The sequence below is a fragment of the Sphaeramia orbicularis genome, chromosome 1 (genome assembly GCF_902148855.1).
Source record: "Sphaeramia orbicularis chromosome 1, fSphaOr1.1, whole genome shotgun sequence".
Classification (NCBI taxonomy): domain Eukaryota; kingdom Metazoa; phylum Chordata; class Actinopteri; order Kurtiformes; family Apogonidae; genus Sphaeramia; species Sphaeramia orbicularis.
Window position 1 is genome coordinate 18,147,350 of NC_043957.1, and position 25,169 is coordinate 18,172,518.

Genomic DNA, 25,169 nt, shown 5'->3' on the forward strand with positions numbered 1-25,169 from the left:
AAACTTGTCTTTATTCTGCATCAAAACAGGACAGAAGTAGTTTGTTGCTGTGTTAATTTGGGGACATTTTTTGTCACTGGTTATTAGTTTCTGAAATGATTTGCATCTATATTGTCTGTTTGCAGTTTGCACGTGAAGTGGTTGCACTTTTTTTAGCCTCCGATGCAGTCGACATGTATGTAGTGGCTGTACCATAGAACTAGTACATGTAGAATTTTTACTATGAATAACTTGGTAAACCTTGTCTTATATGAGGATGTTCATAATTTCTGTCACTTTCACCCCTTTTCCACCACAGGAACTGTTTTCGTGTACTGGGATTTTGTAAGTGTGTTTAGTTCACTTGTTTTCAATGAACTGCTTACTCAAAAATTTTTTTTGTCTGAACTCACATTTCTCCTTTTTGCATTTAAAACTCTACTTAGAACCATCTTAAGATCTAACAGTGCAAAATGTAAATTCATGCAATTTTTCAACTGGTCTTAAATCAGGTGTGTATATATCAAAATAACAACAATAACATAAATGTATCTATAAAAAAATAAATAATATATATATATATATATATATATATATATATATATATATATATATATATATATATATATATGAACAACAAACAAGTCAAATTACATCTATGAACCATATGTGCACTACAGTCTCCCGCACATTTGAATCCAACTTACAAACAACTGAAGGTGGAACTAAAATACAACTCTGGGTTGTTCCTGGCATCATGTGCATCACAATAAGCGTCCGTGTTAAACACCACAGCGGAACAAATCTTTAGTGGCAGCAAAATTAAGAAAACAAAGCTTTGATTTAAGAAAATTGTAATTGAATAATTATTTTAAAGGGGTCATATTTTGCTAAACCCACTTTTATTAATCTTTGGTTCATTTATGTGTTTGGACCCTAACAGTTCATAAAGTTTAAATTTGAACCCTCCAGGTGCTGCAAAGCTATCTTTATATTCATTCTGGCAAAAATTGATTGGATTTCTACAACATGTTTTTATTCTGTCTTAACTAGTTATAGATGTAACAAATTATGTCACAACATTTGCACATATAAGGTCATGACTTCTGATGAACATTTGTCTGAGTACACCATAATTGTTTTTCAGCAGCAGCGGTTGTGGTCGATACTGAAAATATGTCAAACTTTGAGCCGATGACATAAAATGTTCAGTTGTTGGTTGTATTAATGAACACAAGTGGTTGAACAGGACAGAGCAGCACAGTCAACAACCTGGAAGGGGGGGGTTAGGGTTAGGGTTAGCTCATGTCCATCTAAAGGGCCAGCACTCAAAACAACCTTTCTGGTGTCATTACTCAGAAATAGGCTTGAAGATGGACCTGTGGAGTTGAATTAATGAAGAATTCAGACCCAAGCAGAGCATTTACAGTTTATGTAGACCACAGGGAAATGTTTTAAAACGCATAATTCCATTTTAAAAAAGCAAAATATCCCTCATTTAATTGATTGGACTCAATTAATCGACTAATCACTTCATCTTTATGATAAATTCTAAACAGAGTCTGAAAAGAACAGGGGACCTGGAAGTTTTAATGTGCTGAGAAGAGATCAGAGGGTCTTCTCGCCAAAGGAGTTAAAACAAACAGACCTAACAGAAGAGATGGATCAGGGGTCAAAGATCGGCTGGGAGTACAGGTGCTTCTTTGGTCTTGTTGGAGAAGCTGCAGAGTAAAGTACTGGCTAATACTCATTCAGACTAAGAAGAGCCACATCTGTTACTTCCTCCTTGAAATCGAAACGAACACACGAGAACTTGAGACATGACATAGTTTTAACAGACATGTTTGCACGAACGTTCACCAAAAATGATTTACTAGGGTTTCTGTTCAACCAGCTCAGTTCTTGTTTTGATTTTTTTTTTTTTTTTTTCCCTTTCACATTCCCTTACTGAATTCTTCTACATTGTTTCCATAATTAGAGTCTTTTCTCGTGGGTCGTGTCTCATGTCATTTCATTGTCAGTCTTCTCAAGTTCTCACTCTTTCTCCATTTTTCTGCTGGATCTGACCAAGCGGTAATGGATTGACAGCCTCACTACATTTTTGTTTGCCCTTTCACAACTATTAATGGTAGAAAGATGAAGGATACCTCATCCGATGTGTGACTAAAAGTAGTAAAAAAAAAACCAAAACAAAAAACAAACAAACCTTGGTAACGGATGGACAGAAAAAATTTTTGACCACTTTATAAAACCTGCCTTAAAGTGCAGTTCCAATTTTCATAAAACTGTATAATCTTTACTGTTGGTCCTCTAGGGTGTCTATTTTGCAAAACAGTAAACAGTTTGTATTTTTTCAATATATAAGGGCATAAAATAGCAAGAATTTTGCTGATTGCTTGGGTAATGGATGGACAAGGGAGAACAATTACAAGTTTCAATTGTTTATTCAGCATATTTATTAGTATATACAATGCATATATAATAACTACAAAGTCAAATACCTTAATAAACTACTTTAATAAATTTTCACTTATATTTATTTCAGTTTATTAGATGTTTGTAACCACTATAAAAAGAGTAGAAAAAGGTTTTTATATTGACCTTCCAACATATCATAAGTATAATGTAGATCCAATAGAAGAGAATCAAAGTTATGCTTTGAATTACACTGAACAAAGAATTCAAACATGAATTTATGATGAATATAATCCCATCAAAGTATTTTTAAAACCTTCTTAAAAATAAAATTTGTGCTGGACACTAGAAGTAATGTAGTTTCAAAATATCTAAGTCTTCAAAGGGTGATTTTAAATCATTTTTTTTATCTAGAGGGTGGGGAAGCAAAATTTACAATATTTTGAGGCAGGGATTGAAAGACAGTGTATGACCAATTAGTTTATTGAAAGTCATGAGAATTTATTTGCCACAAGAAAATTTACATAATAGAAAATGTTTTTATTCTATGTGTCCTCCTTCTTTCTCAATAACTGCCTTCACACGCTTCCTGAAACTTGCGCAAGTGTTCCTCAAATATTCAGGTGACAACTTCTCCCATTCTTCTTTAATAGTATCTTCCAGACTTTCTCGTAATAGTTTTGCTCATAGTCATTCTCTTCTTTACATTATAAACAGTCTTTATGGACACTCCAACTATTTTTGAAATCTCCTTTGGTGTGAAGAGTGCATTCAGCAAATCACACACTCTTTGACGTTTGTTTTCCTGATTACTCATATGGGCAAAAGTTTCTGAAAAGGTATGGATAATAGTGTTAGGTATGATTATGACATCAATATATGTTTGGTTTCAAAACAACTGACGTAGTGCCTGCTGAGAAAAAACAACTAAATGTTCATTGTAAATTTTGCTTCCCCACCCTGTACATGTTAACGTTCCCTTGACCAGCTCCAACTTTGGATTCAGCACCTCCGTCCACACCGCCCTGGTCGGGTCTAGTGGGCCACTGAGGCTCTCTCCCTGTGTGTGTCATACATGTTTGGATTGAGATTGTGTTACATAGCAGGATTGTGTAATTGCGAGGTGTGTCTCTGCTGCAGGAGCTGCTCTGCTCTTTCCATTGTCGAGAGCTGAATTTGGGAGTCGGTGCTACAGTTTGTGTCGTTTTGCTGTGCTGCTTTTCACAGGAAAATGGAGATTGTGTGAAGTAGTGGTGTTGACTCAAAACGCACCCTGCGGCCCCCGTGCAGGTTTACAGTAAACACAGGATCGGGCTGCGTTGTTTTCAGTCGCTGGCAAAGAGTGTCGAGTTGTCCTCTGAGCTGTGGTTGGCTTCAATAACAGCAGTAGAGTCATAAAGCCTCGCTCATTCATGTCATGACTTGTCAGACTGTGTAGATGTTGGTCACTGGACTCAATAGTAATACGATAATAGCTGTTACTGCTGCTTTTCAGGATTGGCTGGTTCCTGATCGAAATCTTCCAACACGATACGTCAAAAAGACAGATTTACTGTACATGATGTCTTTATGACAGATATGCAAGTATTTTAGCCTCATTTATTTGCTCAGAAAAAGTAAGATACATCGTCTGTTCATCAATGTGAGGAAAGATCTGCACATCACAACTCTTAAAAGCACTGCAAAAAAGAGGTGTCTAAAAACAAGATAAAAAAAACTACATCTGAGGAAAAAGGTACTCAAAGCCAGTGAAATATCTGTCCACGCAGGAAGATAATTTCACTCGACAAGATTTCTTGAATTAAGATTGTTAAATCTAGAAACTAGAAGCACTCGGAGAGCGCAGACCTCCGCCAAGGCTGATCAGTGCCCCCCCCCGTGGGCCCCCCCACCCCCGATCACCACCAAAATGTAATCATTTCTTCCTTATCCCATTTCCAACAAACCCTGAAAATTTCATCCAAATCTGTCCAGAACTTTTTGAGTTATGTTGCACAGTAACGATCAGTGCCCCCCCCCGTGGGCCCCCCGTGGGCCCCCCCACCCCCGATCACCACCAAAATTTAATAATTTCTTCCTTATCCCATTTCCAACAAACCCTGAAAATTTCATCCAAATCTGTCCTTAACTTTTTGAGTTATGTTGCACACTAACGGACAGACAAACAAACAGACAGACAAACAAACAAACAAACAAACAAACAAACAAACAAACCCTGGCAAAAACATAACCTCCTTGGCGGAGGTAATAAGCACATCTACAGATGTTTGAACACTTAAAATAAGAAATTACCTCTTAAAACACTTGTTGTTATCTTTGTAAGAACCAAATAATTTGCATTGAGTATCCTGATAAATTGTTATGTGACTATATTGTGTTAAATGATGTCTAGTTCTGAGAAACAGGACTGTCTTCAGAAAACAGACAAACTTCCAGCAACTCTGAAATTTCAATATGAAACTGTGACATCAGTAGCGGTTTCGCAGTTCTCCAATGTATGTTTTCATGCACTTATTACCACTTCTGTGTGGATGGACTCAGCTGGAATAACTGGGCGACTGTTCGTTTAAGAGGATTTAGTCTGGGATCACAGAGTCTGTTCATGTGGCTATAAAAATCTGATAACTAATCAGATAATTGTAGTTACCAGCTCTGATGTGATTACAGGTACTTCAGAAATATGATAATCAAAAATCCCGGTTTAGACGTTTCAGTCCGTTATCAGATTTCTGATGGAGTATGTACGCATGTTGTGATGGTTTCTGTCCTCTGTTCCTGTTTGATTACATCACGTCCATTTTCTGTGTCTTTTTACTTTTATACATATGTAGATGTAAAAGAATGAAATAAATCACATAAACAGGTATACATGCACGAAGACGTCTGAATATTTTAGAGAATCCAGGTATGTTAACCTGATTTCTGAAAATCAGATTACTGCTGTTATCTGATAAAACGTATCAGACTATACTGTTTACGCAGTCACTTGGTAATCAGGCAGGATACTGATCAGAGTATTAGTGTGAATGTAAACTGAGTCATTCTTAAAAAAATGGAAGTTACATTAGTTCAGCTACATTCATTTTATTTATACAGGACAGCGGTGGCCAAAATTACTAGAGTACTTTTTTTTTTTGGTGTATTATTTGTTCACATCCCTATAATATGTGTTCACTCATGTGAAATGTGTGTTATGATCTGTTTTATGTTGTGTCAGTTTTTGATAAGTAAAGAAAATACATATTAAGCAAATAAGATGTGATTTCACAGGTGGCAGTGGTGGATATATATTTATTTATTTGTTTGTTTCATAGACATGTATGAGATCTGTTATGTTTTTTATAATGATTTTCATTTTTCAGGATGGGGAATAAATGCCAGTAGAATAAATTGAATTTAACATTTGTATCGCCACGAGTTGAAATGCAAATTGTTATTTTAACCGGAAAATCTACCCCGAGTTATCTGCATGGGAATCTGCAAACAAACAGTTTTTTTCTTAGAGCATCAGTTGGTGCACAGAGATTTCAGTCTTTGCGAGGTGGGTTTTTTTCTGCAGAATTTTGTAATCGGTGTTATCTGATCAGAGACGCCTTAGCACTTTTCTCGGAGCTCGATGCGACTATCATCCATCGCTTGTTTCATACATTTAGTGTTTGCTTGACACGCAGGAGGCCAATCAAATGTACATTGTTTTTCTTACATCTAGACCTCACACATTACCAACTGTGAAAACACTGTGTGGATCAATTTGTGACATCTGTATCAATCAACTGTATGTGAGTTAAAGACTCATCACATGACTGTATATTTCTGTAGTTAAATCATGGTCACCTTATTTCAATATAATACAAATAAATTCTGTATTATTGAGAATCACATGTATTTCTGTGCTTGACATTTGTGTTGGAGTTTTAAGGCGTTACCTATTTGTAACAGACCTATGGTTTTAAATCGTATTTTGGTAAATTGATTTCTCAAATAGGATCAAGGTGCAGTTGTCTAATATCCGGAAGGTTGGTGGTTCAAATCCATCTCCATCCTGTCCCAGTCATTTACTGCCGTTGTGTCCTTGGGCGATGCTCTTCACCCACCTTGCCTCAATGATGTATAAATGTGAATGAATGTGTGGCGGTGGTCGGAGAGGCCGCTGGTGCAGATTGACAGCCATGTTCCCATCACTCTGCTCCAGGGCGAATGTGGGTACAGATGTAGTTTACAATGAATGAATGAATAATGGAGTCATTGTAAAATGCTTTGAGTGTCTAGAAAAGCACTACATAAATCCAGTCTATCATATTAAGACAGATAATGTGCAGTGAGCAGGTTATTACGGTGAAATGAACCCTGACTGAGTCACCCTAAAGGGGTTGAATTATTATTATAATAAGTTGTAACAGGTAGACACAGGTTAATATGTTTGGTTTATTTTTTCACGGGCACCTGTTGAACTGAAGTCATGACATCTCTTCATACCTTACCTTAAATTATTTATTTATTTTTCCACAGGTTGGTAACGAGGACCTTCCACTCGGCAGGACGCTAAAGGTCTAAAACTTCCCGTGAACCCTCACCTGCCCAGGTGATGGCGTCTCAACAGAAAGGGCGAGTCTGAGTGACGACCTGACTCCTCCCTCTGCTCCCTGTCTGACCGGCTGCCCCCCCCCCCCCAAACCCCCGACCACCTACTCCCCCCCTAATCTCTGATCTACATCCAGTAGATTCCTCAACATGGATACAGACACTGAGGACACAGTGGGGTGTTACTTTAACAAGAGCGTCAAGTTTTTCTATGAGAAGAGCGGCAAGAACATCAGCGCCTACTGGCGTAATCGTGACTATGTGATCGTTTCTCTGGGAATGACCGTCTGCTTCATCGTCATCTTTTCTAACCTTTTAGTCATAGGGGCCATTTTAAAGAACCGACGCTTTCACTTTCCCATCTACTACCTGCTGGGTAACCTGGCTTTAGCAGACCTCTTCTCAGGTAGTAAAGTTATTATGATTTCACTTAAAATAATGTAAAAATGTATATTATTTGTGTGATTATTTTGAAAGTATTGAACACTTGAAAAAAACAAAACAAAACAAAAACAAAATTGCAATGAAATTTTTGTTTACTTCCTGGTTCAGCTCATCTATGACCAGTGGTAGACTGAGTTACTTGGAGGATTGTATGTTTGTGTTTTAGAACATGACTGCTATGAAACAATTGGAAAATAATGTTGCATTTGTCTCATTCATGGTATTCTTTGACAGTCACTGCACTGCTTCTTATTTCTTCTCACGCAAAGTGGAGTTTTCTGCTGCACCCAAAATACAGACTCCACCAGTCTATAGTATGAAATCAAATATTTATGAGTGAATACATTTAATTATGGACAAGGAAAATTAAGCCCAATATTCAGTCTTTTTTTTTCTTTTTTTTTTTACCCTTGACCCTCACCACACGGCATTGTCATCAGTTTGTCGTCCGTCCATCCATCCATCCGTCTGTCCATATGTACAAAAACTTTGTTGTGAAAGCCAAGGGTTTTCTAATGTGGGCACATTATGTTTTCATATTTGTTGGACTTTGTGAACACTTAATTATCATTTATATTATTTTATATCAGAAATTATTGCCTTCTAAGCAGATATCTAAATTAAATGGCCATGATGTTTTTGGAATTGAAGTTGCCCATTTAACATATTGCCTTATTTTTTATTGTTTCTGTCGAGTTGACAGTTTTAATGGTTGATGGCGTTTGTTCTTGAAGATGTTTTCATCCACATTAATAATATCGCTGTTAATGGAGTTAGTTTTGTATGTTCAGTTCCTTTGTATATTTCCCTCCACACTGGATAAAAAAATGTCAGTAACAAGTAACTGTTGAACTGAACTTCTGAGTCAAAGAAAGAAATGCATATATAAATCTGGAATGTCAAATTAACTGTAAAACATCAAGATGTGAGTCTTTTTTTTTACATTTTGGAGCCATTATTTTCCCTCTAAATCAGTAATTTCTTCAGTCACCTTTATAGTCACCGTCAGCCTACATCCAAGTCCAGTTCTGCTGATACTGAAACCTCCTCTCTGCATCCATTTGATTGATTATATCTCTGATTTGTATTATACTGTGTGGCTGCGTGCTTGATACTTGGTGTTTAAACCTTTATTTCCCTCCTCTCAGGTGTCTCCTACCTCCACATGATGTTTCATACTGGTCCCTGGACCATTAAACTGTCCAAGTACCAGTGGTTTGTGCGTCAGAGTCTGATCGACACCAGCCTGACGGCCTCGGTGCTGAACCTGTTGGCCGTGGCCGTGGAGCGCCACCAAACCATCTTCAGCATGCAACTGCACAGTAAGATGAGCACGCAGCGAGTGTTCGCCATCATCCTGTTTATCTGGCTGGTGGCGATCATCATGGGTCTGGTTCCCACCATGGGCTGGCACTGCCTGTGTGACCTGGATCACTGCTCCACCATGGCGCCGCTCTACAGCCGCAGCTACCTGGTGTTCTGGGCTGTTCTCAACTTGGTCACCTTCTCCATCATGGTGGCCGTCTACACCAGGATCTTTGTCTATGTGAGGAAGAGGAGTAAGCAGATGTCACAGCACACCTCCCAGATGAGACTCCGAGAGACGGTGTTCAACCTGATGAAGACTGTCTCCATGATCCTGGGTGAGGGCGAGCACACAGACACGCACCCGTAAAGTACAAGTGAAGACAGTAAACCAAACATTTACTGACTCTTATGCCACGTTTACACTGCAGGTAGAAGTTTCCTAAATCTGACTTTTTGCCCATATGTGAACCATAAATGATTATTATTATTTTATGATGGTCTGAAAAGCAGAAATCTGATTTCTTTCATACCAGACCCAGGCCACTTTCATATTTGGGTTCATATCTGAAGTTTTACAGTGCAGTGATGTTGCCTTTCATCTAACTTTTACATCACTGAAATGCGACAGATATCACTATTCTGTGTTGGAGGAGGCAGCACCTGGAAAGACCGGTACTTACTGGGGGGGGGGGGGGGGGGGGTGCAGAAAAGTTCATAGCCTGACTAAGAAGGAGTTATTCCACAGCAATGAAACTTGGCATACATTAAATTCAACCTCTCCTGATACTAATTGCATGGTTTCCTTCCAGATAAACCCACACTGGATAAATAATTTAGGACTTTGAAAAGTTGTACCAGAGACATTTCGTGAACCATCCATGGCACCGTGGCCTTATCAAATGTCTGCAGAAAAAGGGGTGAGCCCCCAAGGACATTCATGCTGACATGGTTGCTATAGGGGATGATGCTCCAGCTTTATCAACTGTGCAAAACTGGGAAGCTGACTTCAAGAGGGGTAGGGAGAACGAGGGAGGGGTGAAAAGCAAGCATTTTCATGAAATTTCTATGTACTACTTTCCAAAGTCCTAAATTATGTATCCAATGTGGGTTTATCTGGAAGGAAACCATGCAGTTAGTATCAGGAGAGGTTGAATTTAATGTATGCCAAGTTTCATGGCTGTGGAATAACTCCTTCTTCGTCAGGCTATGAACTTTTCAGCACCCCCTTTTCTTCCATAAACACAGTGTGATACATGTGACGCCACTTCAGGACCGTACACTGTTCATGCATGAGTCTGATGGAATGGCATTTACATTATAATGTGAACAACCACACAAAAAATCAGAATTGAGCATTGACACCTGCAGTGTGGACGTAGCCCTAGACTGACCGCTTTTCAAGGCATTTTTACACCTTTAGTTTTTCCTAAACCAGTTGATAAGTTCAACAGTGTTTGGCCAATGATGAAGAATCTGAACATGGAAGATGCAGCTCCTAAAAACTGAACCTTTCCCACATTCATCTTTTTAAAATATTCTTTCCAGCAGTTGTTCTGGTCCCATGACCCTTATAAATAGTTCTGGTCCACTTTAAGATTTAGGGAAGAAGAAGGCGTTAATGTCTCCTGTGTTTGATTGACAGGTGTGTATGACAACTCACTCGCCTGCTGTATCAGACATTCAGAGCTTCTGTTTATTGAAACAACATTTTTTCTTCCTGACAGACGGCTCGACTGTTTTTAATAAGTTCTAATAACAAACACTGCCAAATGATTTTATTATGCAAGTATCTCCTGAAGTCTATCATGTCACTAAGGTAGCATTAGCATTAGCCCACCTATCACCTGTCACACTCAGCTTCACATTTGGTCCAAATCTGGTCACCTCTGACTCTAAAAAACCAACATGGGAACACAGTCAAGACTTGGAAAAACAGGAATTTTATTAACCAATTTACATTTAGCAGCATGAGTGTATATTTCTGTAAGAGAAACCACCTCAGTATTCTGCTATATAAGTAATGACAGCCGATGTGCACTACCAATCTCCCAGAATGCAAAGAAAATCTGGTTAGAGGAGTCATTTAGCTCAATATTCATTTAGAGATGGGTCAAATAGAAGCTGGATGACATCACGACTGTAAGTTAACAGCACTGATGGGGAAATCCAGCTGCAGTTTGATGCAGATGGACTGAAAAGCTGCAGGATCACATCACCCTGCTGCTCAGTGTGCAAATGGCAGAGGAACTTCCCATGAAACTGTAACCCTGAATGCCTTCTTGAATCAACCCACCACTTCTCAGACTTCTTGTCTTAGCTTGTCTGTGCCTGTTAAAGCAGACTCAACCCCCTCTCTGCTTCTCCCCCCAGTTCGTCTGATTTTTCTGTCTTGTTTCTTCGCTCCTCCGCTTTTTCCCAGCCTCCCCTGCCCTTTCTCGCACATTTTTAACTTTCGATTAAATTCCTGAAGTTTTGGAAGTGTTACTCTTCTTTCTCGCGTCGCTCAGCAGCCAGTGTTCAGCACCTCTGGCATGTGAGGAGGGCGAGTAAACCCTGCGCGTGCCCTGACAGGGAGCTGCATATTTTAGTTACTATGACACATAACAGCCTCTTTCGCCTCTATGACACCATTAAAAGAGTGTTTACTTCTGTAATTTTACCTTTGTGAAGTCTAATCTGAGCTTTGACCTTTTAGAGTGTGCGTTTTACAGTCCGGCTTTAAACAGCCGAGTATTGAAACATCTGAGGTAAATGTGTATAGTCATGACGTGACATTTACCACTGTGTTCTGATGACAGAGGAGTAGGTTACACATTGTGTGTTACCACATAGTTTCCACACTTCCCTCTATACCCTGTACGTGTGCATATATTAATGCTGAGCATGCTGTGAACGTGTGTATATAACAAATTCCTCAGCTGCCTAATGGAGTATTATGATAATGAAATGTGATCATACAGTCTAAACCCAGTTCACATTCTGACATGTTATGTATCTATGCATGCGCGTGTGTGTGTGTGTGTGTGTGTGTGTGTATGCATTGTCTGCAGAGGAATTTACAGTACATTCCCCTTCTCCCTTAGCCGCCCCCCTGCTTCATCTTTTTCTTAACAAATCTGTCTGACTTTCTGCCTCCTCTGTCTTTCCTTGAAATACCTCTGTTTTCCCCTGCCAAAACTTAGATTTATTATTTCCAGTGTTATCGCCCTAGACTGGATATGAAAAGTAGACAAAGCTACTGAGATGTCACCCTTTGGTTGGTGGAAAACTGTTCTAACCTTGACTTTGGCATTTGGTTGGTATTTGATTGTTGCCAACTTATGTTTTTGGAGCCAGAAGCTGCAAAATGCGGACAGGTGTGAAAATGTCAATACTTATTCCATACCAGAAACCAGACCCGATCTTCTAGATTTAAATACACTGGTAATGTTATCTTTATTTCACTAAATAAGGTTAGCTGCGTATATTTGAGTGTTTAACTTGACAAAAATACAGGGTGGGAAAGCAAAATTTACAATGAACATTTAGTTGTTTTTTCTCAGCAGGTACAACGTCAATTGTTTTGAAACCAAACATATATTGATGTCATAATCATACCTAACACTATTATCCATACCTTTTCAGAAACTTTTGCCCATATGAGTAATCAGGAAAGCAAACGTCAAAGAGTGTGTGATTTGCTGAATGCACTCTTCACACCAAAGGAGATTTCAAAAATAGTTGAAGTGTCCATAAAGACTGTTTATAATGTAAAGAAGAGAATGACTATGAGCAAAACTATTACGAGAAAGTCTGGAAGATACTATTAAAGAAGAATGGGAGAAGTTGTCACCCGAATATTTGAGGAACACTTGCACAAGTTTCCAGGAAGTGTGTGAAGGCAGTTATTGAGAAAGAAGGAGGACACATAGAATAAAAACATTTTCTATTATGTAAATTTTCTTGTGGCACATAAATTCTCATGACTTTCAATAAACTAATTGGTCAAACACTGTCTTTCAATCCCTGCCTCAAAATATTGTAAATTTTGCTTCCCCACCCTGTACAGCATATATATTTGATAAAGCAATAGAATCTCCAAAGCCAAATCTAGCATTCTTTGTTGTTTAGTGTTATTATTATTGTTATTCATTTATTTCTCATAGATAAATAATGCAGTGAATCATAGTGGACAAATGGAACATCTGATGCTCTGCATATAGAGCATATGTAACCTACACAAACCAAATGATACAGAAATGTGTTTCAGCACATCAAAAGCACCTCATACAGTTTGAACTAGCCAGTTGATCTAAAAATTAGGCTAATCCAAAAATTTCCCCTGACTGCACGGCTGCTTACCTGTCCCGTAGAGATCCAGAACAAAAGGGAAGAGGTAAAGGTGCGAAAACTCTAGCTGTAGCGGGCAGTGTCACACTGTAAATTACTCGTTGGGGAACTGACTCAAATGAAAAGTTCCACATACTGACTCAGAGGCCCATAATGTCAGGTATTAACCAAAAGAAATTAGAATAAAATGAACAGATTTTGAGTAATTATAACAAACACGAGACAGTATCATCTACATACCCACATTGCTGCAAAATAATTGACCCTCTTACACATATACCACTTAGCTAGTTCACAACTCTCATCCCTGGTTAATCTTTTCAAGACAAAAAGAAAATATATCTATATAATAAATAACAATAATATAAAGTAGTAGTATAAACTATAAAAACCCAATTAACATCTACCTAATAGAATATAAACACACACACTCCTAAAACAGTTTGACCTCACCAACATTATGTATTTTTGAAGTGGGTATATTTTTGTGTTGTTTTTAGCAGTTCTTAAAGCAGCTTATGACTTTCATCACCAATTTTTCATCAGATCTGTGAAGCCCGAGTGATAGCCTAAGGATGACGAATAGGTTTGTCTTTCCATGATTACACACCTGAATCTCTTCCCTTACGGTGAACAATTTTGAAGTGTACTCCACCACAAGCAGTCCATTTGTTTACATACCAAACCAAAACCAAATCGTCACTCGGGCCTTTTTCAGAATTCCACACAGTCACACTATGGCCTCAGCAGCAACAAACACAGAAACGGTTTCATTACTTCTTGCTGCTGCGGCTGCGTCCAATTCCGAAAAGGCCCAATATGTAATAGAATGGTCGAAGCTTCAAATAAAGGACATTTGCTTGAATCAACTGGAGGAATCTGCAGGTTCAGCCCCAGACGTCGCAGCCTTCTTATCTGTATCTAACGTATATGGTTGATCTGCTGCAGGCTGTTTTGTGCTCTGCTGGACGCCCGGCCTCGTCCTGCTGCTGCTCGATGGTCTGGGCTGCGATGAATGCAACGTGCTGAAATATGAGAAGTACTGCCTGGTGCTGGCCGAGTGCAACTCCTTCGTCAACCCCATCATCTACTGCTTCAGGGACAAAGAAATGAAGAAGACCTTCAAGGAGATCTTGTGCTTCTTGTGCAATCGGGGCCACAACAACAAGGGAAACTCCGGAGTTCACTTTAACACCATGGAGAATGAGGTACTGTCCGAGAGCAACGGAGCTGACAATGGCAATCACAAACCAAACAGCGACCATTTGTCCCACACATTCAGCACAGACGGCATCAGCCACTAGTCCAACTGACAACAGCCCAGTCAACTATCACATGATATATGTGGGTCAGGGGCGGGGAAAGTGAACATGTATTATAAAAATCAAAGTTATTCTTAGGATATACTGTGTGGACTCATTTTTTAGCTTAGAATCTCTATTTTTTGAAACTATTTTCCAATTTTCAATTGATTCAGTAGAAAAAAGTTGCGACCGATAGAACAAAAGTAACTTTCAAATTTATTGACACCTCTCAGCACTGACTTTTTACTATATTTTCATATTACTATTTCTTTGTCAAAAATTTTTAAGTAACATGTTTTTATTGTATTTGTTACTTTTATTCATTCATGTTATTACTGTTGTAAACAGATTTTCATAAATTGTTTGTAGAAATGGCACATTTTCAAGATTTATAATTGCATGGTTCTGATTTTGGGGCTGTAGCTCCATAACCAAAAAAAAACTTTTTTTAAAAAAGTTTTTTATTATTAACTTTTAATCTTTTTCAATGAAGCTTCCAAAAAGTAAAGATATTTGGACATACTTTTAGACACCTTAACCACTTTTTACAAGACTTGAAAGAAAATGCGTATTGTATTTGATGTCAGTTTCTGTAACTCCATAATCAGTAATAGAGCCACAACACAAAAAGCATTTCATATACACTACATGACTAATAAGATTTGCATTTTTTGTTGTAAGTTTACCATTAAATTGCTTACTAATTCCATATAAATCATTTACAGACAAATACATTTTTTTTGCAGTACTTCGTGTCCATTTTAAGGGTTGAAAGCTTTTACATTATGCTTTGATCTGCAACCTTAAAACAAACTGACAGGCTGAAAGATATGGTGTTGGCCATTTTAAGTCAGTGCTCCAGAGATTCAAAGATTTTTAAGCCAGAATTGGTACAATATAGTGCATGTGATAATTAAGTGTGATAATTAAGTTCAGATCATGCATTGGTGAAATGCAGAGTATTGACATTCTTTGACAGAGAATCTACAATATAACAACTTACCACTGTTTTTTAAGTAGTTATACATTAGAGTGTTTCCTGTGGAATTGATCTCTTGGTGTGGTGGCGTGTAATCGGTTGGTGTATGTATAATAAGTCTAATGCGACATTGATGATTTTTTTTTTGTATGAAATGTATGGTGTGGCAGCAAGGATAACCTTACCAGTGGAAACATTGCATTATTTTTATATATTATGTTGATTTGTGAGAATTTAACATTTATTGTTATAAAGTTTGCATTCAGTGTAAGGCAAGGCAGGTTTATTTATATAGCACATTTCATGTACAAGACAATTCAAAGTGCTTTACATAAAACATTAAAAGCATTACAGCAGGGAAGTAATAGGCATGAGAAAAATAAACAAAAAAACAAAACAAAATCAGATAAATAGATAAAACAGATAAAATCTTTAAGCTTAAAAGAATAAAAACTCAATTCAAATGCAGCTGAGAACAGGTGGGTCTTTAACCTGGTTTTAAATAAACTGAGTGTTTCAGCTGATCTGAGGTTTTCTGGAAGTTTGTTCCAGACATGTGGAGCATAGAAGCTGAACGCAGCTTCTCCGTGTCTGGTTCTGACTCTGGGAACTGACAACAGACCGGATCCAGATGACCTGAGGGTTCTGGTGGGTTCATACTGGGTCAGGAGGTCACTGATGTATTTTGGTCCATTCAGAGCTTTATAGACCAGCATCAGAACTTTAAAGTCTGTCTTCTGACGGACAGGCAGCCAGTGGAAGGACCTCTCAGAGCTGGACTAATGTGGTCCACTTTTCTGGTCTTAGTGAGGACTCCAGCAGCAGAGTTCTGGGGGTGAGTTGCAGTTGTCTAATAGATTTTTTAGGTAGACCTGTAAAGACAGTTACAATAATCAAGCCGACTGAAGATGAGTGCATGGACTAGTTTTTCCAGGTCCTGCTGAGACCTGTACCTGTACTATAAATAAGTTATGGAACATTTGTGACTTGCTTTTTTTTTTTTTTTTTTACAGTAAATGTCTTCATGCCATATTGACACAGTAGCCTGTAGCTCTGTTACCATAGTGGACCTGTAGCTCCATAACTGATACTCTTCCCCGTAAGTTCACAAGTACACTCATTTTTTGTTCAAACATTGGTAGTATGATAGATAAATGTTATGTAGTATATCCATGCCAATTTGTAACAATATTTGAGCAAGAACAGCATGTTATACACTTTTGCACAAACCATAAAAAAAACTGTTGTATACTTTCTGTAGCTCCATAACCAAACATTTTTTTCCTAATTTTCACATTGAAAAATAACGTTGGGCAAATCACCACCTTTACCAGGTTAAAGTGCTAACTAATACCTACAGGAAATATGCATAATAGAATGTTGTAGGTTTTTTTAGTTTAAGAGTTACAGCCCATTGAACAGCAAAACTGTAGCTCCATAACCGCTTGACCTGACACATATGTACAAGGCTCTTCCTGATCAAAACTGTTATTAAAGAGTTCAAATTAAGCTGTTAGAATACTCTACATCTTGGTCTTTTTTTTTCATGTTTCTGTAATGAGAACAAATGATATTTTTTCTTCACTGGCTTTTTCTATGATGAGTTTCTGAGCTGAGTTGACATGGCTGCTCTTGTTTGTTGTCGTGGTTAAACATCTTCCTGCAGCAGGAACTGAGGCATCGACTATTATTATGCACGTGCAAATAATGTCTGTCAAACCAAGTTGAACCAAAGTTATTACAGTTTCGGAGATTCTTAATAGTTTTTATTTCCATTGCTGTTTCAGTTTGTTTTTAGATTTATGTGCAAAACTTTTTATTTTTTCTTTGTTTTTTTTAATTTAGCTATTGACTAGTTTTAGTTTAACTTATTTCTTCCGTCTTTTCAAAATCACTGTTAATGAAGCGCCACATTACACAAAGCCATGAACCAAAATGATTCATAGTGGAAAAAGACGAAGTTCAAGTGATTTCCATAACTACCTGAGGAAAATTAACATTAAACTGATCTTCCCTGTAATTCTTTCTTTTGGTCCATGTTCATTGTTCATTCCAGTGAGCAAAATCATTTTTTCATTGCTAACTTTAGTTAAATGCTTAATTTTAGGTTACTATAACCATCCTGGTCAGAACTATTTATCTTTTATTAAATCCATCAACAACCAAAATGAGACTTCTAGAAAAGGTTGCAGGGTCATTAACACTATAAAACTAACAGATGTTTTTTTTTTTTAAGTGACACTGCGCAGTTAATCCTTCCATTCTCTACTTTGACCACATAGCCTTCTTTTTTTTAACATCACTGCATATTTTTAGACACTAAATTTAAAGGTGCGGGAGGCTTTCGTGACCAATTTTCAATCAGATCTGTAAAACCTCAGTCATAGCCTAAGTATCATGAATATGTAAGTCTTTCTGTGATTACTCACCTGAATCTCTTGCATTACGGTGAACAATTTCTTAGTGCCATCCACCATAAACAAACCATGTGTTTACAAACAGAGCTGGGAGGTAACTCGGACATCTTCGGAATTTTGTCGCGATGTGCATTGTGGGAAACGGAGACTCGCGCAGCCACCTGACAGGAGCAGCAGCTACAGACACGACACGGAAATGGCAGGAGCTCCCTTCCTTCTATGCATATTCCTCCAGCCGTTTCCGCATTTCAGCTGTTTCCGCGTCGTGTTTGTTTCATCCATATAATATCATATGGTTGCGCTGCCACTGTCAGGTGGCTGTGTGGACCTCCCTTTCCCACAATGCACGTCGTGACAAAATTCTGAAGATGCCCGAGTTATCTCCCAGCTCTGTTTGTAAACACATGGTTTGTTTATGGTGGATGGCACTAAGAAATTGGTCACCATAATGCAAGAGATTCAGGTGAGTAATTACAGATAGACTTACAGATTCGTGATACTTAGGCTATGACTGAGGTTTTATAGATTTACTGAAAAATTGGTCACGAAAGTCTCGCACCTTTAAGTGTAAACCTCTAACTAGTCCCAGCATGAACCGTCAGTTTCACTGTGACTTCAAATACTCTGTAACTCTAAGAGTGAATCAGCCTGAAGGTGAATGTTCACTCACACTGTTGGCTGCCACTCGTGACACACAGTTTTCCTTTCTATGCATTGTATGAAAGCACATGCAGGACTCTAATAGAGGTACCGGATGTTATTAATCAGTTCTTTGTGTTAAACTGATGTTAGATACATTGTCTCAGTGTTCTGGACGGTAAAAGCAGTTAGTGTGAAGCTACATTGACAACAGATCATGTTGACTGTTGCTTCTCTCAAATGCATTGTAGATAGATAGATAGATAGATAGATAGATAGATAGATAGATAGATAGATAGATAGATAGATAGATAGATAGATAGATAGATAGATAGATAGATGCTTTATTCATCCCATAGGGAAATTTACAGGTTCCAGCAGTATCACAAACTTAAAAACAACAGTAGTAAAAACACAGTAGTAAAAAATACTTTAAATTCCACAATGAGTCAGTGCAAGAGGTAGTGTTAAGAGAATCTGTACAATGAATGAGTCTGACATGAGTCGTATGTGTCTTTCTGTGTTTTTTTTCTGTTTTTTAACATCATTCCAATCCAATTAATTAATCTCAGGCTGACAGTGAAGAATATGTGTCGTCGTTGGGAGATAGCAGCTTACACGTTTTCAGTGTGTGTTTATTTAGCAAGAATGAGTCTGCTCCTAAATGAACCTGAATGTTGCTGCACTGACTTTAAAGTACGGACTGTATTCAAGCAGCTTTAATGTTATATTCAGGATGAAAATACAAACGCTGTTGTCAGATAATGAACTGCTGCACTCCAGAGTTCTAAGTTGGATATCGATGGCCGAAGAACAAAACCTCCTATGTGAGATATGCACTTTTTTGAGAAAATGCAAAATATCTTGGAGAAAGCTATTTGTAAAAAGTAAGATGGTCCATAAACAGTGTATTGTTTATTGGGTTTTGTTACCAAATATCATTCTGCAAGAAAACAACTTGTGTTTTTTTTTTAACCTTTTATCAACAAAGTGCATATTTTAGATATGAGGTTTAGTTTTGAGGAGTTCTTTCATTACTTCCCAACCACCAGCAACTGAAAGACAATGGAATCTGGAGAAACATCAGGTCATATTTCCTAGTAAAATGGCACATTTAACCCATTAACTGCATTCAGTCAACAGGTAACATTAGCATTCAGCCTCCTCCGAGCTGCATTAGAGATGCAATAGTGAAAGGGATAAAATGACTATGAAAGATAACTGTCTATCAGTTGTTGCCCCACCCAGTGTTGAAATAAAACCCAGAGTCTTCTTTGTCAGAGCCCGAGGCAAAGTAATAACAGTTGATTCTGAGACCTTGAAGAACTCGACTCGATAAAGACCACGTTCCTAAACCTAACTCTGCGGCTTTTGTTACATGGGATTGGAGTGTGTGTGGGTGTTGATATTTGAACTGGTCCGAACTCAGTGGATTTTGGTTTAACTGGTGTACACACTCTTTAATACCCCGCACACACACACTTTAGTTACAGTCATGCTTACGCCTCGCAGTGTTTCCTTGTGTGGTCGACTGAAATGTTTTGTCTTTGATCTGTATATGGACATTCCATTAGTGCGACATCAAGCGTTGACCTCGATCAAACCTCCGGGATCTCAGAGCTCACAGTCACAGCCTGCAACATAAAACATGTTTCTGTTTTGGAATTACCCAGATTCCTGGAATGGTCCTGTTCACTTATGCAATACTTACTTTTATACCAAGTGCAGTGTTCCTGTGTTCTTTGTGCTGTTGCTGGTGTGTGTGTTGGATTGTGTTCTTGTGCTGTACAGTCATAAACCGGTCCAGATGTGTGCTGGTGGTTACAGTGGGTCATGCTTCTTGCCATATTTCCTCTGACTCTTTACTCTGGCATGTTTGTGCGTTGGAGACATTTGCTTGTCATTTTTTCAGCTCACACACACACACACACGCACACACACACACACGCACACACACAGACTGCCTTGTAACTCTGTTATTGCAGCGAACAGGAAGTGCAGACATGAGTGTGCAGCTGTCGGTGTACACTGATTCACAAAACACGTTTTACATATTCATTGATTGTAGGGCAGAGAGTGGAATGACGAGAACAAATTTCCATTTTTCTAGTGTTGTGGAGGTGAAAAACACCACAACTTGCACAATTAAAAGGAAATGAGACACTTATGCAAATCATTAACTCTAAGTACTCTTAAAGACAATGCAGTTACAGCAAACCATTAAGGGATGTCGCTTACACTTAATTAAAACTATATATTTGTTCTGAACTTTCATATAAATCAGTGTGTTAATTCTCATTTCATTATTCTAGGTATAATGTATATTGCTCTAGTAGTTCGGAAACATAATTTTGGGTTTATTTTTGTACAAACGTCACAACTAAAATGAATAAATGCAAAATTCTGATTTACATTTGTGATTTGTCTGCTTTGCAGTGTGTTTACTTTCTATGACAGTAGTTTATATTTTACAGCAACACTTTATATTCAAGTACACACTGACCATCACTCATATCATTGCAAGCCTCAATCATCTCAATAAAGGTTAATGATTAACCTAATTAAATATTGGCATATCTGTGTTTGTTATAGTAAAATACTTTCTGCATGTCAACAATGAGAAATTTTCCCTCAATAACTTCCTAATTACGACTTACTGACATTAAGTGAGGAAGTTGTTCATGAGTTATGATCCTCACAAATTAAATTCATTTTGCTTTTTTGTGTCACAGCCGTTCATTTGATGACACTGACGAACTGGATTTCTAAGCTAATTACTTTCTCTATTTACTACAATCTGATGACATGTCTATGTAGAAAACTGCGTCGGCATTTCCATATATACCTTGATGATTATTCTTGGGTTCTTTCTTGCCTTTTTTCTGCTCCTCTACAGTGGCAGCAGTGTTAGCATTAGCTACTGTTAGCTTAAGAATGACACCTGCTAACCTCATCAAATAACCAATTTCTGATCAAACACATACAAATTTTATAAATTAGATAATTAATAAGTAAATTAGTCAACACTTTATATATGTGGAGTCTCAGAGACTTCATTTAGAGTTATTTGGACATAAGTAGCTTTGCATTTTTATGTAAAAATTCCCGAAAGTCCATTTGTAAGCTAACGGTAGCTTTGATATAGGAAAATAAAGCGTCGTCAGGATAGAAATAACATTAGCTAACGTCAAGAAACGGCCAACTGCAACACAAAAAACAAATTTCACGAGTGAGTATGCATTTTGAACCTAAACTGAATTTACAGAATATTATAAACCAAGAGTAAAACAACTTCATTAAATAAAATGTAGGACAATATTGAGGGAAAATTGAGGTGTTAGCTTAGATATTGTGTAGGCTAATAACAAAACTATAACTGTTCAAGGGACCTGTTAATGCATGAACTACAGCTTCCTTTCTTAGTATCAATAAGCAGTAATCAGGAGATTGGCCTAATATTCACAGAATATGTTCCAGATATGAAAGTTTAAAAGAAACTGGTTAAAAACATGGGTGTCTAACTCCTTTCAGTTCAGGGGCCATATTCAGCCCGATATGACGTCAAACAGCTTGGACCAGTAAAATAATAGCATAATAATTTATAAATGATGTCAATTCCAAACTATTCTTAATGTTTTAGAGCAAAAAAATTTAAAAAGTGCAATTTTAAGAATATTATGCCTCAGCTCCTCATTTACACATGTTCATTATAACTTACAGATAACAGAGGATCTACAAATGCACAAAACGTTTAGTAACAGATGTAATATTATTGAAATTCCACCTATGAAAACAATGAATTTCACGTTGTTCATGGTTGGGTTGTTTAGATTATTGTCATTTTATTGTGAAATAATAGTAAATGTAAACATTTTTATCATGTAATTGTACTTTTTTCACACTAAAACAAAAGAAAATGTTGGATTTGCCATTATTAATATGTTATTACGCTATTATTTTTCTTGAGCTTGAATTGATCTGTATGGCACACCAGAGCTAAAATGACACCCTTTCATTGTTAATATCTTCAGTGTAATTTTTGCACTTTGGAAATTCATCCCGCAGGATGGATTGGACCCTTTATTGGGCCAGTTTGACACTCATGAGTTAAAGGTTTATAAATATACCTTAATTTAAAGTGTTACCATGTAGATGTTTGTCGTTTGGACTTGGTGTTGAAATACTGTCTCTGGGATATAGATATTTTTGCATGTCTTTAATCTCTGCTTGTTTTGCTCTTTATACTAGTTCAGACATGACTAACCTTTTTTTTCCCCTTTTTCTTTTTCACCTCCTTCTGGCTATATCTAATCCCTTCTCCTATCCTTTTTTCTTTCGTCTTCTTCTCTTTGGCTCATGGTCCTTTCTGTTTCTCTACCTCTGCTATCCATAGAAGTCTAAATCTCGTACTGCCGAGCCCATTGAAGGGAGCAACGGGACACCTCTCATCTCTGGGAGCTCTAAAGACCCCCCAGTCTCCTCAGAAAGCTGGAATTAACTCTTCTATAAACTCTGAACAGTCACAGTCACGGTATACACACACACTTGACCCTGAAATCTACTTATGTGTGTGTCTGCACAACCAAACATGCCCTAAGACCTGTTTTTTCTCAGCCAGGAAACTGTTGATATTACAAGGTCTGTTTGGGGGAGAAAAGGTTTTATCTATTCTGTTAACGGACAAAAGTGTTTGTATCTGTTAACGATGTCATTCAGATACATCACATGTTTGCAGAACACGCCTTGCAGCGAGAACGATGCAAGTTCTATTTTGACCAGAGGAGACTTAAAGAGTTGAATGGGACTTATTTAAAGAAAAGGAAGTGCTTTTAGTCATCAGTTTTCAAGAGGCATGAGGATGCAAGCCTTAAAATAATGGGTTCATTTCCTGTTTGGACATCACTGATCAAAACGATGGAGGTACGAGAGGCACCGCTAACATCCCATGAGCGACTGGAACATGTGCAGCGGTGGTGGAAGACATGGTCACATACCAGAGCACCGACCCAAGTACGCACTGTGTTAAACCTCTCAAGCTCTACATGAAATCAGCCCTGACAGATATATTTTAAACAATGTACAGAACCGCAGGATGCCACAAGTTTCCAGGGTTCGTTTGACAGAAAAAGGACAATGAAGAACACGGGGGTTCTCAGAAAACCACATTCAGAGTAGGCTTTTAAAAGGTTGGAGATGATTTATAAAAATGCAGTCTTTTAAAACAGACAGAATTTATTGGCTTTTATAGTGTTTCCAGTGTTATCAATCTGTAAAAAAAACTTAATAAAGATGGTGGTAAATGTCATGAATACAACAGATTTGTAACACTGAAAGCATGACTGTGTGAATATGATAATAGTACTCAGATCATTAAGTAAAGGAGTTCATGAAATATAATCATCAAATCACTAGTATAAAAAAGTCAGTGTGTTTGTGTACTTGCGTTAAGTTTGATTTTTTTTTTTTTTTGTGTGTGGCATGTGGTTGTTATAAGCTAATGATTAACTGTTCTATCATAACAATCTGTGCACTCATTTCTACACAGAAAGCTGAGTCAGAGTATCAGTAAAAATCCTGATGATTATACCTGCATTCTTTTTTTTCCCTTTTTTTTTGCTTCTCTACAGTTTTAGCATTAGCTACTGTTAGCTTAAAAATGGAGTTAGCTAACATCAACAAATGAAAAACTTCTGACCAAGTACATACAAATCTTACATATTGGACCCTTAAGGAGTAAATTGGTCATCACATGAGATATTCTGAGTTAAATTGGAGTCATCTGGACACTTATAACGTCATTTTTACCTCCACCAGGAGGTATTGTGATCACTTTGCTTTGTGTGTTTGCGTGCATGTGTGCGTGCATGTTTGTTTGTTTGTTTGTTAGCAAGATAACTCAAAAAGTTATGGATTGATTTTCATGAAATTTTTTGGGAAATGTTGATACTGGCACAAGGAAGAAATTATTACATTTTGGTGGTGATCGGGGGGGGGGGGCAGATCTGTCTTGGCGGAGGTCTGCGCTCTCCGAGTGCTTTTCTTGTTTATTGTTAATTTACATCCACGCTCCACGATAGCTACACTGAGCCTGTTTACATGCACATTCGAACTCCAATCATTACATTTCTGGAGTTTTCAGATTACTTAAATATTCAGGTAAACGTCATCATAATGGCATTATTCTGATTATGAGAAATCGGATTAACACCCCTGGATTTCGCTCCAATACTCCAATATTTTCATGCATTTATATCTGTTAATCTGATTTATTTTGTTCTTTTTACATCTGCACATCTCTAAATATAATTCAATTGTAGAAAATGGAAGTAACGTAGTCAAATGTGAGCAGAGGAAAAGAGAAAGTTTGATTCTACCATCACAACATACGTACTCCGATAGAAATCTGATAATGGACTGAAACCTCAAACCAGGGTATTTTCTGTTATTGTGTTTATGCAAGTGGTTGTTAATACCTTGGCTCTGATTATTACAGTTATCTGATGACTAACAGATATCAGATTTTTACGGTCATGTAAACAGGCTCAATGTTGAAGCTGTTGACGCGCATTGATTTTTCTCTGTGTATAAATCAGTTTTCAGGCTGTTAACATGGATGTCGGAAACTTAGAAATGAAGTTCGCTGACGTCCACAAACATCTGGTTACTTTACAAAAAACAAATTTACATGAGTACATAAGCTTATTGAACCTATTGCTACTGGGAAATGAGTGAAGATCATAGATTAATTATGTTCGTCATGTCTTCCATTCCAAA

At 37.6% G+C, this 25,169-nt stretch overlaps 1 protein-coding gene across 3 annotated transcripts in view; it reads left to right on the top strand.

Annotated features, from left to right (window-relative positions):
• lpar2b (lysophosphatidic acid receptor 2b) overlaps positions 1-24,302 on the top strand; it is a 37,663-nt gene extending 13,361 nt beyond the window's left edge. The window contains exons 2-6 of one of the 3 annotated variants that reach the window (XR_003936763.1): positions 6,904-7,381; positions 8,568-9,062; positions 14,005-14,264; positions 16,353-16,438; positions 22,789-22,923. Coding sequence is in view for 2 of the 3 variants with exons in the window: in XM_030148621.1 (XP_030004481.1) it covers positions 7,126-7,381; positions 8,568-9,062; positions 14,005-14,264; positions 22,789-22,893 (1,116 nt within the window). In the remaining variant the exon portion in view is untranslated. Of the gene's footprint in view, positions 1-6,903; positions 7,382-8,567; positions 9,063-14,004; positions 14,265-16,352; positions 17,770-22,788 lie in introns of those variants that run through there. The other 2 variants (XM_030148621.1, XM_030148630.1) reach the window with 2 other exon arrangements.
• Positions 24,303-25,169: the final 867 nt, after the last annotated feature.